At 36.4% G+C, this 18,977-nt stretch overlaps 1 protein-coding gene across 11 annotated transcripts in view; it reads left to right on the top strand.

Annotated features, from left to right (window-relative positions):
• ADGRL2 (adhesion G protein-coupled receptor L2) overlaps positions 1–18,977 on the top strand; it is a 176,600-nt gene that overhangs the window by 74,696 nt on the left and 82,927 nt on the right. For all 11 annotated transcript variants that reach the window (XM_084871904.1, XM_084871901.1, XM_084871907.1 and 8 more), the window contains exon 3: positions 13,510–13,723. In XM_084871904.1, the coding sequence (XP_084728030.1) occupies positions 13,510–13,723 (214 nt within the window). The remainder of the gene's footprint in view (positions 1–13,509; positions 13,724–18,977) is intronic.

Raw genomic sequence — 18,977 nt, 5'->3', positions numbered from 1 at the left:
AAACTAAAATCTGACCTCAGTGGGGGTCTCCAGAGAAGCGGGGCTGCAATAAATGTGTACCTTTTTGTTGAAAGCAACTTAAAGTAGTTTGTATTACAGTGTATCATTTTATGCGTAAAATACATCTTTTGTAATTATTTGTGTAATTATATACTTTTTATGTTGCCCAAATTATACTCTTGTAAATTTGATAGTAATCACATAATTCTTTAACAGAAAACAAAAGTTCAGCTTCTTAGAGTTAACCCTCAGATAATTTTGTATTTCCTATGTTTTCTCTTCCTAAATATTTATCAGATACTTATCAACTTAGCAGTTGCTCTAAGTTGACTACTTATTCTGCATTGTTAATAATCAAATGTGATAAGCTTTTTAACATGGTTTTTATTTATTTATTTAAAGAACACCAACTGACAAAAATAAATTTAAATCTTTATTGAATTTCTATTCAAAATGAATTATTTGCATGTACTGTTTTTTAATTAAAATAGCATCTGCTTAGCTCGTTTACATTCTTTCTGTCAGAATTTCTGCCTGAGGATTCTATATATAATTAATGTAAGAAAAACAAGACAGTGATCCCTTGGTAGTAAACTGGTAATGGATTAAAAGACCATAGCTCTGAAATTCCAGGAATGTGACACACTTTCTCAGAAAGATGCACTTAGTGTTGAGGTCTAGATAAATTGAAAAGTGCCCTCTAGTGTACTTAGCCAAAGCAAGACATTGTGAGTGTGTGTGTGTGTGTGTGTGTGTGTGTACACATATATATTATTGCTATTTAAGAGGGATTGCTATAAATAAACTTATAAGTAATATAAAATGCAATTTAAGGAGAATCATTACTTTGTCCAGAGTATAGCTTTAAGTATTCACCTAAGCCATGTGACTAGTGTCTTAGAATGTAATGTCTTACATTAGCTAAGCTAGTCCAGGGAATTTCTTTATTTTAGGATTTGGACTGGATTAGTGCTTTTCAAATTGTAGAATGCCACCCGTTATCAGTTTGTGGAGACAGTATTTAGTGGGTATGCACAGCGCTTAAATGAAAGAGAATAGCAAATAGAGTCCATCCTATATAATCCTATATAATAAAACGCTAATATGCAAACCAACCAAACAACAGAATGACCAGTCGCTATGACACACACTGACCACCAAGGGGGCAGACGCTCAATGCAGGAGCTGCCCCCTGGTGATCAGTGGGCTCCCGTGGAAAGGGCTGCTCAGCCAGAAGCCAGGCTCCCAGCTGGTGAACTCAGCAGCGGTGGTGGGAGCCTCTCTCACCTCCGCAGTGCTAAGGATATCCTACCTGACAGCTTAGGCCCACTCCCCGCGGTTGTTCAGCCCAAGTCCAGACAGACTCACTGTATGGAGATAAGGAGACAATGAGCTATGGGAGAATTTTAGAAGGGCTATTCACAAAATGGTGAGAGTGGAGGCTGTTACAGTGAGCCAGAAGCTCTTCTTTTGATAAACAGTAAATTGGTTTGACACTCTTTACATAGCACACTGTCATTGGGTTTCCCAGCCCATGGAGTTTTACTTTGTTCTTTTGAAAATACTGGATCAGCTTTTGATACTTTCGCAAAACGCTCAAGTAAAAATAAATGAAATATTGAGTGTCTGAATCGAGGCTAGCCTTGTTGATTAAACAAGAACTATAGTGAGAAAATATATTTTCAGAGAATACTTTCAAAATTATACATTTCCTATAATGTAGTACATTGTTAAAATGAAAGTTCTTAGAATGAAATAATGGCAGTAGTTCTGAAAAATGACCTTGATGAGGCCTGTCAGTCCTTTCACTTCTGGTCCAATCCTTACCTGTTTCAGCTTGTGTATTCCAGATATTAGCGATTATAAAATGTTGCCTTTCCTGAGGAGCCTTCCTTGATATCTTTCCTGTCAAGATAGTTTTCTGTCTTTTGTGAGGGTATTCACCTTCCTCTCATTGTATGATGTGCTCTCCTGCTTCATATTTTTAAGATTGAGCTGCTTAAAAGTTGAACCTGCACAGTTCATTTCAGTGCACTGTGTTTTGCTTACCTCAGGGTGACCATTCAATAAATCTTTCAATGAAGAGCAAATGAACTAAACAGTGGAAATATACAATAAAACAAGGTAATGAATAGGAAATGGAGTTCAAAAGGATACAAATGGAATTACCTCAAGGAATTAAAATGGGATTTAATAACATTTGAACATAACGATGTTACTGTTGGCATGTTACCATATATTTATTAAGTACCCACCTTTCTTGTACTGTGATTTTAATTGTGAACAGAATAGAAACAAACTATGCATCCTCAGGCAGACTCATCTTTAGTAAGAGTTCATATTATTGCATGATGGGCATGGGGAAGATATGGAAAAAATCCTAATTGTACCTGAGAAAATAGTGAAGTTGCTTGTTTCTTTAAGATTTTCTCTTCCTTCCTCTATGCAATATATATATTGCATAGAGGAAGGTAGAGAGAGATAGGAACATCAGTGATAAGAGAGAATCATTGATAGGCTGCCTCTTGCATGCCCCACACTTGGGATCCAGCCTACAACCAAGGCATATGGCCTGACTGGGAATCGAACCATGACCTCCTGGTTCATAGGATGCTGTTCAACCACTGAGCCACACCAGCTGGCCTAGAGTTACTTATTAAAGGTAGTTACATGATTTTTGTTATTGAACTTTTTAGATTTTTTGACACCACAGTTATTTTTGCAGACTATACCACATATATAACACATTGAATGTGAAAAGTGAATGGTAAGGATACTTAGAAATAGTGAGTACCTCTGATTGTTTTGGTTAAGGTGAATTGTTAATGAAATAGGATACCAGGCCATAGGCACCTTGGCAAGATGACAACCCTTATGTAAAAATATATGCAGGTGTTTTCCATCTTTTCCATCTTCAGAGTGCATACCCCATCAGGTCCCTCTTAAAGCTTTATATGGCTTAGGAGAACTTTATCTGTGGTTACCTATGTAGAATGATATGTGTGTGTGTGTGTGTGTGTGTGTGTGTGTGTGTGTGTGTATGTGTGTTGTGTGTGTTTGATATCCAAAGAGGACGTACCCATATAGACTTTCAGTATATACTTATCACCAAATAATGTGTAGGCAAGCATTCTCCTCAGAAATAATGAAATTGAATTTTGGTATGATGATTAATTTATTCAACAAACTGACTTCGTACTAGACAGTAAAAACAGAGGTTACCAAGGCAATAGTCCAACATATAGAATCTTTTAGTCCTATTTCCTTTGAAACCAACAAAGGTGTTGTAGTCTTTGATCATTTGGGTAATAAAAAAATGCTGACATATGAATGCTATAAAAAAAATTGTAATGTTCCATCTAATGAAGTGTTCATTAAAATGTTTGTCACTGACTTTTAGGTGACTGACATTTTGCCTATCAGGATTTCAAATAAAAATTTCCACTTTTATAGTACACAAATGTGTTAACTAGATGAGGGAATTACATGTTCAAAAATATAGTTTGCAAATTAAGTTCAATACAACCTATTGAAAATCTATGAAAACCTATAAATGTTCATTTAGTGGACTTAATTTAAATACCTGGGAGAGATTTCTCAGGATTGCAGCGATACCCATGGTGAAAATAGGCTAAAAGGGTGCTGAAGCGAAGTGGCCTGAAAACTCAAAAAATTAACCGCTGATAGGACTTGACAAGGTACTAGGTATAGTGAGAGGAGCTATTAAAGCTGTTCTTCAGATTCCTTTTTTAGTAATGTGACCTTGGATGAATCTCGGTAGCCTCCATTTTCTGAGCTGCAGCATTAACATCAAATTAAGTGCTTACTACAACCAAGCTCTGATCTAGGTACTTGGGATAAAAACAAGAGGAAGTATTTATTCCTGCTTTCAAGAATTTGGGTTTTTAGGAGAAGAGACATAGAAGTAGGTAAGTTTGCAGCCACGTGGTGAGTGCAGAGAGAATGTCCGTGGTTCATTGACATAATTAGAACACACCTTGGGAGGGGAAGCTTAAGAGAGCTTACGTATGTGGTCAGAGAAGATGCCTCAGAGAAGTTTCTCCTGTCTGGAGTCTTAAAAAGGGAGGAGTAAGATTCCACCAAGCAGCCAGGATAGTCTGTGGATTCAGTCAGGATAGATCTTCAAGAGGAGGGAGCTCTGTGTGTAGAATATTCTAAGTTCTTGCAAGTCACTGTCCTAACTTCCACTGTATTGTTGAACGTACCCAGGTGTACACACACACACTCACTCCACACACACACACACACACACACACACACACACACTTGGCAAATGAACTTTGTGTCCTCGAAATATTAAGGAGCAGAAATAGGAACAATATGGACTAGCTGATTTCTAATGGCCTATAATTGTGATTGCATAATCTGAAAATAATCCACAGATAATGAGTTATTCCATTATATCTAGCTGATAATTTACCAATTAGGTTCTTTCCTTAGAACACTGGAGATGGAATCAAGAGCTTATGCCCAGCTGTCAAATTGCACCACTTTTAAGAAAAGTTTGCTGGCAAAAGTGAGGCCTACCGTTGCCAAGTACTGTTTTTGAAGACTTTACAATGTAGTAATTTATTTAATCCTTACAGAATTCTATGAGACATAGGAGTTTTTATGTTATTATTTTTCCGATTTTACAGATAGGGAAACTAAAGCTCAGAGTTTTACCTCTGAACAACATCTATCACTGTGCTAGGACACAGAGGCACCTGGGTTCAAATCTAGAGGGTCTGTGCTGATCAGTGTATTTCCAAAATAGCATATGGTTCAGAAGATCCTAGAAATATCGGTCTGGTACCGAAGACCAGGACTTCAACGTTATATATGTGTAGCCAAGAATTACCGTATTTTTCGGACCATAAGACGCATGGGACCATAAGACGCACCAGTTTTTAGAGAAGGGAAATGAAGAAAAAAAGATTCTGAAACAAATAGTGTCCTAAAATATTTTATGTGCATTAAAACCCAACATCACAGTCATAAACACATATAATCAACCCTGTAAAGTAAACAGCAACATTTAGAACCATTTTAGAGCCGGGCAAGCACACAGAGACCACACAGAGCCGGGCAAGTAAAAAAACTTTTTTTTTTACAGTATATGTGTAGGCTATATTTGGACCATAAGACGCAGGGACTTTTTTCCCCCACTTCTGGGGGGAAAAAAGTGCGTCTTATGGTCCGAAAAGTACGGTAAGTTTTAAAGCACACAGGAAGTGCCCAAGCAAATTAGCCAATTCTGGGATATAATTGGATACTTTTCTACAAGTTAATATGGTTGACAAGCTTGCCAGAATGCTGTTGCAGAGTTGAGCAGAGCAGAAACTGGAAATCAGATAGATGTTCGAAGACTCTTAATTTTCTTCAAAAAAGCACTTGCTTGTTTTTGAGAATTTTATCAGCCTTCTCTGTTTCTTTTTGCCTTGAACAGTAAGTTATTGTTTTAAAACTGGGTCTCACTAAAGAGCAGTATTAGTTCTTTATCTCCACATTCTTGGGGCATCCTTAGGAATATGGATATGCTGGCTCTGATCTTTGCCTTTTCAGTAAGGCTCAGTGTACAAGAGTGGTATGTGGGGGGCGCTATGAGTTGTCAATGACTTCTCAGAAATAAAAACACCAAGTAATTAAAATAACTCACCTGGCACCATGCCTAGTTATTGCACTATTTTTGATTATATTTCCTATGCTGTACTTTACATCCCTTAATTTTGTAACTACCAATCTGTACTTCTTAATCCTCTCACCTTTTTCATCTAGTCCCCCAGGCCTTCTCTCCTATGCCAACCATCAGTCTGTTCTTGATGTCTATGAGTTTGGTTCTGTTTGTTCATTTATTTTGTTTTTTAGATTCCCCAAATTAAGTGAAATCATAGGGTATTTGTCTATTAAATCATTTTCTATTTTCCTTTACTTTGCTTATATTTTTTTTTTACCATTATGCATATAATTTTATCCAAATCTTTGTTAAATTTTGGGATTCTATAAACATATTTTTATAAAGTGAATTTGTTAAGATTCTTTTCAGAAAGACTGTATTGGTTTTTAGACTTAGAAATGTATGAGGCAGTTTCACATTACACAAACAAACAAATCTTTGGTGATTTGATAGAAGAAAATTTCACCTCGTTAAAATTTTTGGCTTTCTTTTGTCCTTGCCAATGAAATAGAATATTATATATACTCTTCCTGTTCCTTTCGTTTACCTACTCTGAAATTGCTATCATGATCGTTACCCAATTCTCATATAAAGTATTTAACCTTTGTATTATTTGTTTAGACAGTTTGTCTTGGGAGATGTAATTTTCTGAAACATTTCTGCTGTTATTATAAATCAGATTCTGCCTGAAGTTACTCTTAATTTTCTTATAAGAAGCACTTGCTTGTTTTTGAGAATTTTAGCAAGCCTTCTGTATTTTTTTTTTTTTTTTTTTTGCCTTGAATAGTAAGTTGTTACTTTGTTTTTTTGTGTTTTTTTTTTGTTTGTTTTTTTAGTTTTTTTAAATCTGGTAACATTCAGCTATAAGGGAGAAATTAAAAGTATTTGAGGCTATACATGAAATCATCCGAGTACACTAAAAAATTGATTGCACAATTATTGAATTGTAGTTTCTTGTATTTCAGGTAACTTTTTCTCTGCTTTTAAACTTGTTTAATGAAGATCCTTTTGCTGGTGTTCTAAATGTAAATCTTGACTTCAGGTTTTAATTGAAAGTAATTGAAAGTGCCAGGGAAGGGTCATTAGAGCAGTGTATTGGGGCACAAGGACACTGGCTCAAACAGGGTTCCTACGAGCCATTCTCTTGCAGCTCCTTACACAGCAGACCCTGGAACACGTGGGGGTTAGGCGTGTGGACATGGTGCAGTCAGAATCTGTGTATGACTTTTGATTCCCCCGAAATGTAACTACGAATAACCTACTGCTGACTGGGAAGCTTTTCCACTAACATAAACAGTCAATTAACAAATATTTTGCATTTATATATTACATACTTACAACACAAAGTAAGTTAGAGAAAAGAAAACCTTGAAGTCATAGGGAAGAGAAGGTACATTTTATAGCACTTAGTGAAAAAAAGAAATCTGCGTGTTTCCCCCCCCAGTAAATGTGGACCTGTGCACATTCACTAAAAGTGAACTCTCTTAACCTGTGTTATTCAAGGGTCAAGTGTCATTTGTTGGAATGCCTGACACCAGCAGTTGGAAGTGCTCTGTTCCCTCTGCACCGCTGCTTTCTGCAAGAGCAACTCGGGAGGGTGGTCGTGGGTTGTCTGTGTAGGGGCAGGGCTTTCACACTTGCATTTGCCACCATGCTGTTTCTCTAGTTCTCTTCATGTTCCGCTTGGAAGTTAAAGACAAGAAAGGATATCATTTCAACTCTGTAAAAATGTACTAGTATTTCTTTTTTTAAGGCAACATTTTATAACTTTACAGTGTCAGATTTGAATTATCTATTCCTCTCTTCCTCTTTTTCTGAATCGTCTGAACTCAGTGTGTTATTTAGAACCTCATCTTTTCATTAAAAATTGAACAAACTTCAGCCTGGCTCAGTTGGTTGGTATGTCATCTTCTACACTAAAAGTTTGAGGTTTTGATTCCTGATTGGGATGCTTACAGGAGGCAATGATTTGATGTTCTCTCTCACATCGATGTTTATCTCTCTCTCTCTCTCTCTCTCTCTCTCTCTCTCTCTCTCAAATAAATTAAAAAATAAACATATCGAGTGAGGATTAAAAGATTTTTTTTGAACAAACCTTAACCCCAGAACACAAAAACAGTAACACCAAAACCACCCATGAAATCAAAGTCATTACATTGTCATTTAAGAAATTATGTGATAACATTCATATCATTTTGGGAAGTCGTTTCTGTTTTAACACAGTTAAAAGAGTACTTTATAAGTCATCATTTTGCTTCAGGGAGGACCTTTCTCACCGAGTGGGTTTTCTGTAGTTGTAGAAATGGTGGAGTTGCTTCCAAATTGAGAATTTTTAGTTTCCATGACATATTCCAGAGTCTAATGGAGGAATTAGAATGGGCAAAAGATAAAAATACAAATGGATAAATGAGTGAGCAATACATGTCTAGGTGGTGTTGCCAGTAAATAAATATATATATATATATATATATATATATATATATATATATATATATATAGTGAAAAGGTTACATTAAATGATTAATATGGAAGTAGAAATAAATTGTTGTACTTGAGGAAATGATGAACACTATTTTGCAAAAACTTGGTATTTCTCTCCACTGTCATAATTTAGGCTCTTTACATAATACTGGCAGGTTAAAAGGACTGTATGTTAATGAATAAAAAATATGTTTTAGGGTTTGATTGGTAAAGATAAAGGAATAAGTCAACACTGGTAATGGACTCTGGCCTGTGTTAATGTTTCAGTAGAGCTTTGAGGCACAGCCCCAGTTCCATGGACGCTCCCCATAATCAGAAGTCCTGGTGCTTCCTGGATCCCAGGCAGCATGAGCAGTAGCATCCACGACAGGGTTTAGTTCAGAGTAATTAAGTAACAGTACCAGAAAGTTGAAGTTTTTACATTACACTTACTAAGAAGACTTTTATAGAAATGTATGGTTTCACAGAAATGTACACAAAGCAGAGAGAATGGAGACCATGTTAGACAAGCACTATGTTTCCAATAAAGTGCTTGAAGTCCCTCCCAAGTCTAAGCTTATATCAGCATGCACTATGTTTTTGTTTTTGTTTTGGCCAGATTAGCATAATTTTTGCAAAAATTCTCACAAGTGATGCAAAATCCAGTGATAGAATTCCAATTCTGGTCTCACAAATTCCCATCTGGTAGCAGTGCATCTGTTTATTAGGAGGTATCCCCTGAATGTGAGTGATTTCAGTCCCTAAGTCACTGCACCTGTTGCTGGGAGGTATGTATTCCAGTCACCAGCCTGAAGCACAGAGAGTTATGGCTTGACATTGTATAGCTTGAAGGGGGTTGTGGGGAGATTGTCTTTTCAAAATCATTTGTTTAGAGTGGAGAAAATGGAGTGAAACAGTTCTTTGTACTCTGAGCACCCCTATTTGGCAGCATTCACATCTGTACTGCACAGAGCTGCAGTATTGATTCTTTGGCTTTCAGAGCCACCCACAAGTTTTTCCTTCGATTGTCAGAGTTGCAAGATGGACTGGATTACACTTTACTTGTTGGGATGCTCTTTTTTTTCTTTTTTTTTTTCTCTCCCTTTTCTCTTTGAATTAGAAATTGGTTGAAAATACAGCTTTGAATAAATGTCATAGTAATAGTGTGATTAAAAGGCTTTAGTTTGTTGATGCATTGAATACTTGACCATCAGACACACCGCTTCCTTTCTGTCCTTCTTCCTCTACAACTGCAGCACACCGCACACCCTGACTGGGCCTCCTACACGGGAGTCCCCCAACCTGCGGCTAAAGCTCATTGTCACTTGGAGAGGCATTACCATAGCATTTCAGACCATTACCCTGGGAACTGAAGGACCCGGTTTCAAACCTTGATTTCATTCTTATTGGGTGTATGATCATGGACAATTCAATTTTTCTTTGCTTCACTTCCTTTTTAAAATGGTGATAATAATGATACGTATCTCATACAGCTGTTCTGAGGATTTATTGTCAGTGATTGCTTGTCAAGTCTTTAGAGGGACTTCTGGTGATTCTGGATTGATGAGAGTGGCAAATCCTCTTCCTCCCAAACAAGGTATACTCCTGGACAGAATTGTCAACAACTGCCATTTTAGGGCTCTGGAAATTAACCAAAGCCATATAAGGATTTGGGAAGCACTTAATGATGAAAAATTGATAGGATTTTTGGTTTGAACAATGGAAGTTTAAAGCCTTCCACCTTGGGACAACTCCCTTCCCCCAACTCTTTAGCTGTGTATGTCATTTTAGTCGTTTTATTAGGGTAAGGCCGACGGTGAAATGCAACGACTCTGCTGCCAGGGAACGTTGCCTTGATGTGGAGCAGAGGTGGAAACCCATGCCCAGCAGTGTTGTCAGTAAAAGCAGTCAACACTGTGGAAAACAGATGGGGAAAACCCGTAGCTCTGCCTGAGATTGTGGTCCCAGGTGGGGAGACTGGAGGGCCAGTCTGAAACTGGGAAATCTTGGGAATAAAAGAGTCAAAGTTCTCTCAATGCTTTTTTGATGAACGGGAAACTACACATGTGTTGTGGAGAAAAATTACCCAGACTGACTAGAAAATGTCCTGGATTCTGAACACTCTTCCTCACCCACACTCAGGTCAGTCAGCAGAGATTAGACACCTTGTTAGGTAGGTTCATGGTTTTTGTGAAAAGTCTCTGCTCCATCATTTGCTGGTCACTAAGTGTGGTAGAGGCAGGGGTGATCCTTAGGAAGCCAGATGAGAAAATAAAAATAAGAACTAGAATAACAACAGCAGTAACAACAATAAGGAGAGATTTCAGAGCTGTACGCTATGGGGGACACCAGTGTGCAGATTTAAATCCAGTCAGGATACTGAAAAGAAAATGTCACAGCAGCAGTGATTCTCAGGGAAAGGAGATCTGAAATAAGTGTTGCTCACTGTATTTTATTTCAAATGTCTAGTGTTCAACAGCAAAACATTAGGCGACAAGCAGAGAAGCAGGGAAGTTGACCCATCCATACCCAGGAGAAAAAGCATTCAATGTAAATGTGCTCTGATGTGGGCCCAGAGGTTAGATTTAGCAGGTAAACATTTCAGAGTGGCTGTTAAGAATATCTTCAAAGATTAAAATAAAACTATATTAGAGAATTGAGGGGAAATATGACAATGACTTAAAAATATGTAATCTCAATGGAGATATAAAAACTATCAATATTTTATAAAGCTCTTGGAGAAATTCTTGGCACATCTTAGTTATTTTATATCAGTGTGCTGCAAATAAATTCACATTTTTTTCCTCCCCAAATATCTTAGCTTCATCTGAATCCAGAGATTCAGACTGAATAGGTCTAGATTAGGGCTTGAACATCTGTCTTCTTGAAAACACTTTACCAGATGACTCTGATGAAAAGTGATGTTTGGGAATAACCATGTAGTCTTGGCAAGTTATTCTAATTCTTTTTTTCTTAAAAGTACCCACTTTAAATAGTTAAATTACTTCATGTACAAAGGAAGAAAGTGGGATTAAGAAATAGTGTCCCTACTTGTGATAATTTATTCTGTGTGACTCAGAATAGTTAAGTCACTAGTCTATACAAAAAAAAGTGTGTGTGTGTGTGTGTGTGTCAGAGGGACGGGTTGGGGGTGGAGGGAGATAAATGTCTGGGAATAATGTCTGCCTTTCCCTAAAGATTTACTTAGTTAAAATGATGACTTTTAAAATTAATAACAATTGCAATACTTTTATTTCAACTATACTGTGCTCCAAAATTTTATATGAGGTCACTTGTTTGAATTTCCACACAGATTTTGCAGCAGAAATAAGTGACCTCTCTGAGGCCCTAAAAATATTTCAATTAGCCTGGTCAGCATGGCTCAGTGGTTGAGCACAGACCTGTGAACCAGGAGGTCACAGTTTGATTACTGGTTAGGATACAGGCCCGGGTTGTGAGTTTGATTCCTGGGAGGGGTTGGGAGTGGGTGGGAAGGGGCTCAGTGTTTCTCATCATTGATATTTCTAGCTTTCTCTCCCTCTCCCTTCCTCTCTAAAATCAATCCGAATATATTAAAATATTTCAATTAAAACAAATATAATAATACTAGTTTAAGCTGGATTCTTGGTAAAGGCAGTCCAGTCCAGTATCTGAAAATGGAAGAAAGCAATAGTGTACATAAAGTTGACTTACGAATTTGGGGAAGTTTATAAATAAACTCTTGGAAAGAGTTTGTCTTCATTTTCCCAGCTCCGTTTCTGTTTTTCTTCTTCATTGATAGTGCACCTCTCCACATATTTTTAGTAACCTCATAAGACCATAAGCCTTCCTAGTGAAAACCTACCAAAGTAGGGGTTTGCCACAATCCCCTAAAGATTTCTGTGCTCCAGATTGTGTCTTTTCTCTTCATTTCAGTTATACCTTTAAGTTTTTCTCAGTAGAACTGAGAGGTCAGCCAAGTTTGAGAACTGCAGTTTTCTAAATCATATTAATGCGTAACCCAGTAACCCTTTTGGAGGATTATTTGCATCTTAGAAAGAGGATGCCCATTTATCCAGGTGACATTCTGTTTCCTTGAATCAGTGAGACGCATTCTGCGGTAAAAGTTAAAGAGAACAATGTGTGGGCTTAGGATCAACCTGGACAAAACTCAGCTCTTCACCTTGGCAGTTTATATCTTGGAACAGTTTCCTTCTGAAGGTTGGCATTTCTCAATAAAAAGCGATATAAGGAATAATTCATGGGATGCAGAGTAATTAAAGGATAGAGATAAGAAAAAATTGCCAAAATTATTTGCTAGTATTTTGTAACAAGAACAGTATAGATGGCAATAGGTTGGACAACTGAAAGAAAACATTGAGGCAATATAGACGTATTTGTTGAAGTATCTGACCTATACAGCAAACCTGCACAGTGAAGACCTGATTCCTCCCCACACAGTTCTTCTAGGCTGTTCTTGGCTTTTTCTGCCTTTACCCTTTCTCCTATGCTCTGTTACTATTTTGGGATCCCTGGTTAAAAAATGGTTAAACTTCAAATCCTAACCTTTTATTTCATTTGGGAATCTTCTTTATAGCATTCCTATACTCTACCTCATGCAATATACATAAATTCATATAGAATTTCTCAGTAAGCACTTCATATACAGTATATGATCTCATTTTAGAGTTATACAGATATGAAAAGTGACATTACAGATGTTTTTAAATCTCTCTTCTGTAGATTGTCAGAACCGAGACTTAAAGAACTTTTGCCATTTCTAGGAGTTTCAACTTTCTGGATCCTTTGAAGGCCCATCTACTGATAATTGCCAGTTTTAAATGAAATGTGTATTAACTGAAGTAATTTATCGTGCCGCAGTGTGTTGCTGTCATTGTGTCGTAGTTATTTTAGAGGGAAACTGCTAAAACGAAAGTATTTTTAAGATACTGCTGCTAACAGGAACTTATATGTCTACATTAAAGGAAAATATAAGGCCAATGTATAGCCCAGTTTTTATTCAGTTGCATAAATGAAACCTGTTTCTTGAATAGCTGTTACCTTCTATATTTGTAAAACTTCTCAATATTTATAAATCCATTGATTAAATTTGTTATTTTTCTTTAAATTAGCTCAAAAAGAACCACTTATTTTCTGATTATGACTAGATTATACAGAGAATATTGTGTTTAGAGTAAGTTGTCTTAGAAAATTGAGTAGTTCAGCTAAAGGTACATATATAATAAATTCTTGACTCATATTGAAGAGCAAAGGATTTAAATTAGTATATGAATGGTTAATTTAAAAAGCGTACTTTGAATATTATTTGAAAAAGCCTTTAAATAGTACATTTCATAAATAAGTTAATTTCATTTAAATTTATTTTCTTCCAGGTTTCAGCAGAGCAGCTTTACCATTTGGGCTAGTTCGGCGAGAATTGTCCTGTGAAGGTTATTCTATAGATCTGCGATGTCCGGGCAGTGATGTCATCATGATTGAGAGCGCTAACTACGGTCGGACAGACGACAAGATTTGTGATGCTGACCCATTTCAGATGGAGAATACAGACTGCTACCTCCCAGATGCCTTCAAAATTATGACTCAGAGGTAAATGTTCGTGTGTTGAGCATCTGTCACCTGGTGATCAGTGCACATCATAGGGACTTGTCTTTCCTCAGTTCAGTTGATTTGCATATTAGCGTTTTTTATATAGGATTATGCTATAAAAGCAGGGCTGCATTTTTTATAAATTCTTTTGAAAGGAAATGGGGTTTTAAGGTACTTAGATTTTGTAAAAACATACAATTGTTTTCTGTACCTTTATTATCAAAATATCTAATCAAATTATGAGTATAAGGTAAATGAGGTCAATTCCAAAACTGACTATAGAAACCCCATTTTTAAATTGTTGTATTATACTGATGGCTTATAATTACTTAATCCCCACAGTGACAATTTAAACATAAATACTTTGAAGACAGTCTTAAATGACTTAAAAATGAGTGTGATGGTGGTAGCTAGTAATTACTCCTTTCTGTATATGTGGATAAACCTTTAAGGCAGTCCATCATATTTGACTGTTATTTGGTTACGAATAGCTGTAAGAAAAATGGAAGACAATATTTGTGCAGCTGAATTATTACTGAATCACTTTTGAGTGTATATACTACTTGTCCCTGTTTTGTTCTGTTTTTAATTTGAAAATACTTTAAGAACAAATAAAATAAGAGTTATTTTCACCAAACTCCTATTAATTTGGCAAATTTTTTCATTTGTAGTCATAAAAATGTGATATTTAATTGAGCAAAAAAGAGACTTTGTTTTTCTTTAATGTAGAAAAATTTCTATTTGGAAAGCTGTTAGCACTAGAATTTTTCTATTAAGTTTGAAATTCCCCTTTTCTTCCTGTAATAATGGAAATTGGCACAGAATTTTCTATCACTTTAGCTGTTGAGAGGCAAGTAAATAAACATACTTGTAATTGTGAATGTGGTGGCGGTAAAAGTGTTGTTATTCCTTTATCATTTTCTATTTCTTGATCATTTAAAGTGTGAAACCAAGAGTCTGTTAGTAACTGATAATATACTTGTCTTATAAGTACACCAAATGGTCCTATCCGAAAAGTGAGAAATTAAATTTCTTTCTAAAATGATATGTACTTTAATATTTTATAAAATAATCACTATTAGAGATAAATTTTTACCACCCTGAAGACAGGAGTGGGGTAACTTAAAAAAATATGAACTGTTGTAACAGCTTGAATTTATTTAAGTCAAAAATTTCCCAGCTACTGCTCTGAGGTATTTGATGAGTAAGTAAATTAGAATTTGCCTGCAATATTGGTTCTTTGCAGAACTTAGGTACAGTCTAGTTTGTGTCTTACAGTGATGGGCTAACTTGTTCCAGAGATCATCTTCTGCTTTGCTTTCAAACTGTCTTTCTGTTCATGTTCTTTGCTCTAAGAATCTGTGCATTCTCATCTAGGTAGTTTGCTGCCTAAGATTTTTCTCTGTAACATGTCCTTAAGTTTTTAGTACTTTGGTCTAGAGACCTGGAAGTAAATGTTTATTGTTTTAGTTTTTGGTATTAAAGGTAAGGTTAAGGTGTGCCATGGGTATTAGGTTCAGTTTTAGAGTCTTAACTCCTACTGTCAGTGTACCTCTGTCAATACAAAGAGGTTCCAAAATTAGTATGTACTGCTCTCAAGAAGATGGTAAGAATACGTGCCTCAGCTTTTCTCTCTGGTAGGAAAAGTATAACATGTGTAAATGATTTAAAGGTGTGTGTGTGTGTGTGTGTGTGTGTGTGTGTGTGTGTGTATGTGTGTGTATCAAAATTGCTGGAGGAAAATAGTGTCCTAGACTTAGAGAATTAGCCTGGCTCCTTAAAAGCTTTTAGTCAATTTTTTTTTAGCTCACAACATAGATAGCAACTGACTAGAACCTCATAGTTAAAAACTAACTATATTAGTGTTCTTATTATAAAACTAACTATATTAGGATTCTTATTAAATAAAATAAAATAAAATAAACTATATTAGAGTTATTACTAAATAAATAAAATCGTTTATTTTTGGTTGTTATACTACCCATCTAAGCTCTTCTAAGTTTAAGGTTGGCGTATAAAAATAAATAGTTTGTCAAGTAGTTATAGTTTATAAGAGCAAGCACTCACAAGAGTGGTGAGAAAACATATAGATGAAGCAGACGTAGAGTTGATAGTACAAGTGAACAGATGATAATACCCCCAGAGTTCATGTAGTTTGAGCATGCAAAAGCCCTGGAGAACGCCTGCATTGAGGGAAGAGGTAAGGTTACCTTCCAGGAAACAGGATGGGCACAAGAGGAGATGTCTCCTAAGCTAGTGGCAAAGTATAAGACACATACATTTTTTTTCCCCTCTTGTGATTTAGAAGATTTTTTTATTCTGTTTAGAGAGCTCCAATACAATAACCCATTGAGATTTTCAAGATAGTGTTTCTTCAGGATAGAAATCAAGACAGCAGCTTTCAGCCTTGCACAGACCAGAACAATTGGGTTGTCAATTGGACAATACTTGTGTACAATTTAGTTAAATTAAGCTAAGGAAGTGCTAAAACTTACTTTAGAGTCTAGATAATTTCCAGAAAGGTTAGGATGATGGAAGTGAGCTCAAATATCTAGGAACCAAATTAATCTACTCCCATCCTGTACCCCATTCAATAACTTCTATCCTTGAATTTCTAAACCACCCAGTGTCCCACCCTGTTATCTGCAAGTACAATAGCTCCGTTTTATTTTTAACTTGTTAACCCACAGCAACTCGGGTAGTGACAGTTTCTTGTGTGCATGACAATTTAAAAAAACACATGTTATTGTATATGTACACGTGTTACTTTTTCTGTCCCAGGGTTCTTGACATCACAGTGGTGCAGAGTGCGATGGAACATTGAGTGCATACTCCCAGCATGCAGTTAGAAGTAAGGCTGCAGAAAGGATCATGCATGTCTTAGTCTGGAATAAACAGAATGACCTTTCCCTCTGTCTCTCCACTTCCCTTCTTGCCAGGCCTTACCAGGCAAAGCACATAACAAGGGACCCTTTATGGGAGGAGAAAAGCATACACAATTGTTTCTATTTTAGGAGAATTTTTAAATAGCAGATGGTTATAGCTGCTAAGTAAGTTGGGACTCATCGTATCCAAACACCCTTCTTACTCTTGGGGAATCAACTGTCACTGCAGTCAGTACACTGGCTCATACTGCATTCAACCACCTCCACCCCCACCCCCCATCCACAGGATGCATTCTGAAGCCCACAGTGGATGCCTGAAACTAGGCTTGGTACCAAGCCCTATATAGCCTATGTTTTTTTTTTCTGTACATACAGGGGTGGGCAGAAGTTGGTTTAGAGTTGTGAGTACACAGAACACAGAGTTTATTCTTGTATTATTATTTATTATACAAATAAATATTGTATTATTTTCCATATGAACAACTTTAAACCTACTTTTGCCTATCGCTATACATACCTATGATAAAGTTTAATTTATAAGTTAGGTGAAGTAAGATGAACAGTAACTAATAATAAAGCAGAAGAGTTAGAACAATATACTGGAATAAAGTTATTCAGAATGTGGTCTTTCTCAAAATACTTTACTGTACTATACTTACTCTTCTTCTTTTGATGATGTAAGGTGATAAAATGCCATACCTATTCCTCAATCTATGCATTTATCCTTACTTGCACTAAGTCAATAGCTTGGTCTTACTCATTTCAGCGATCTCTTGCTGTAGTCTTTATATAGGCTCAATGTTTTCTGGTACAACATGTTACTCTCCGTCAGTACATGTTTTGTGAGAATGTTTGCCACCACAAATGTAATGCCTTTTCTATCCTAATTAAGTATTGTTACACACCGTGGCCTTACTTTGGCAGTTTGAGGTGTGACAGAAAAACTACCATTGAATTTTCCCCTTCTTCATAATTTCACTAGTGGAAGATTCATTGTTACCATGGATCTTAGCAATCTCAGCATGTGGTGTGTTTTCTTTTCTCATTAAGTCAAGAACTTTAACCTTTTCCCTTGAAGGTAGCATTTCACAGCTTCTCTTTGCATATCTGAGTCAGCAGCATCACTACTCTTGTGCTTGGGGCATTACTAACTAAAATAATAGTTTCTTTTTTTTAATTCTTTTAAAAAAAATATTTTATTGATTTTTTACAGAGAGGAAGAGAGGGGATAGAGAGTTAGGAACATTGATGAGAGAGAATCATCAATCAGCTGCCCCCTGCACACCCCCTACTGGGGATGTGCCCGCAACCAAGGTACATGCCCTTGACCGGAATCGAACCCGGGACCTTTCAGTCCGCAGGCTGACGCTCTATCCACTGAGCCAAACCGGTTTCGGCTAAAATAATAGTTTCTTAAACACAGCACCGTGATACCAAAACAGTGACCCCCAGACAGCTACTGAGTGACTAGGAGGTGGGTAGCATATACAGGATACTCTGGCAAAGGAGTGGTTCATGTCTCTCGTGGGGCAGAGTGGGACTGCGGGAGGTTTTATAATGCTACTTAGAATGGCACACGATTTAAAACTAAAGAATTGTTTAGGTCTGGAATTTTGCATTTAATCTTTCTGGACTGCGGTTGAGAGCAGGTGACGAACCTGGAAAGCAATACCGTGGATAGCGGAGAGGTGGAGGCAAGGGTATATCCTCCTCATTTAAAAAAAAAAATCATTGGGAAGGACTGGCAACATGGTATCCTTTTTATTTGGTGAACCTTTAAAAAGGTTGAATGATTTGTCACAGGGTCTGAAATATCAACTTTCCCATATCTATAACCTCAGTAAGTGTGGAGTGAAAATTTATTCTTGAATGATAAGTAAGGATTCTTAAATAATAATTTTGTTATTTGGGTTTTAAAATGTATACTTTTGTTATTCTTAACTATTCTAATGGATATTAAGGGTGTGTGAGATATTTAAAGACAGGAGATACATACACCTAAAACCTTTCGAGGATGACCATTGGGAGTTTCTCAGAATTAAACCATGAAAATCCATTAAAATGCAGTCACAGTTCTGCCACTGTTCTCTGGCAGGCATCCTGAGTATAGATTTTAGTGTGGGTATACTCTCTTTGACATATGGCCCTCTCAACTTCTATATTGATCTTTCAGTCTTCATAAAGAAGCTTTGTATTAAAGCCCGAGCTATATAAGTTTTTAAATTTAATTAACTTTTGTTTTCTGATGTCTCTTTATAGGTAACAATAAACTTCAAACCCCTTTCTAAGATGTTCACATTCTTTTCTTTTTAAATGGTTTTATTGATTTCAGAGAGGAAGGAAGAAGGAGATAGAAATAGAACATCAAT

This window comes from Pipistrellus hanaki (genome assembly GCF_964339955.1).
Source record: "Pipistrellus hanaki genome assembly, chromosome: 2".
Taxonomy (NCBI): domain Eukaryota; kingdom Metazoa; phylum Chordata; class Mammalia; order Chiroptera; family Vespertilionidae; genus Pipistrellus; species Pipistrellus hanaki.
The sequence above is the reverse complement of the archived record's forward strand: the minus strand, read 5'-3'. Positions and strand labels throughout refer to the sequence as shown.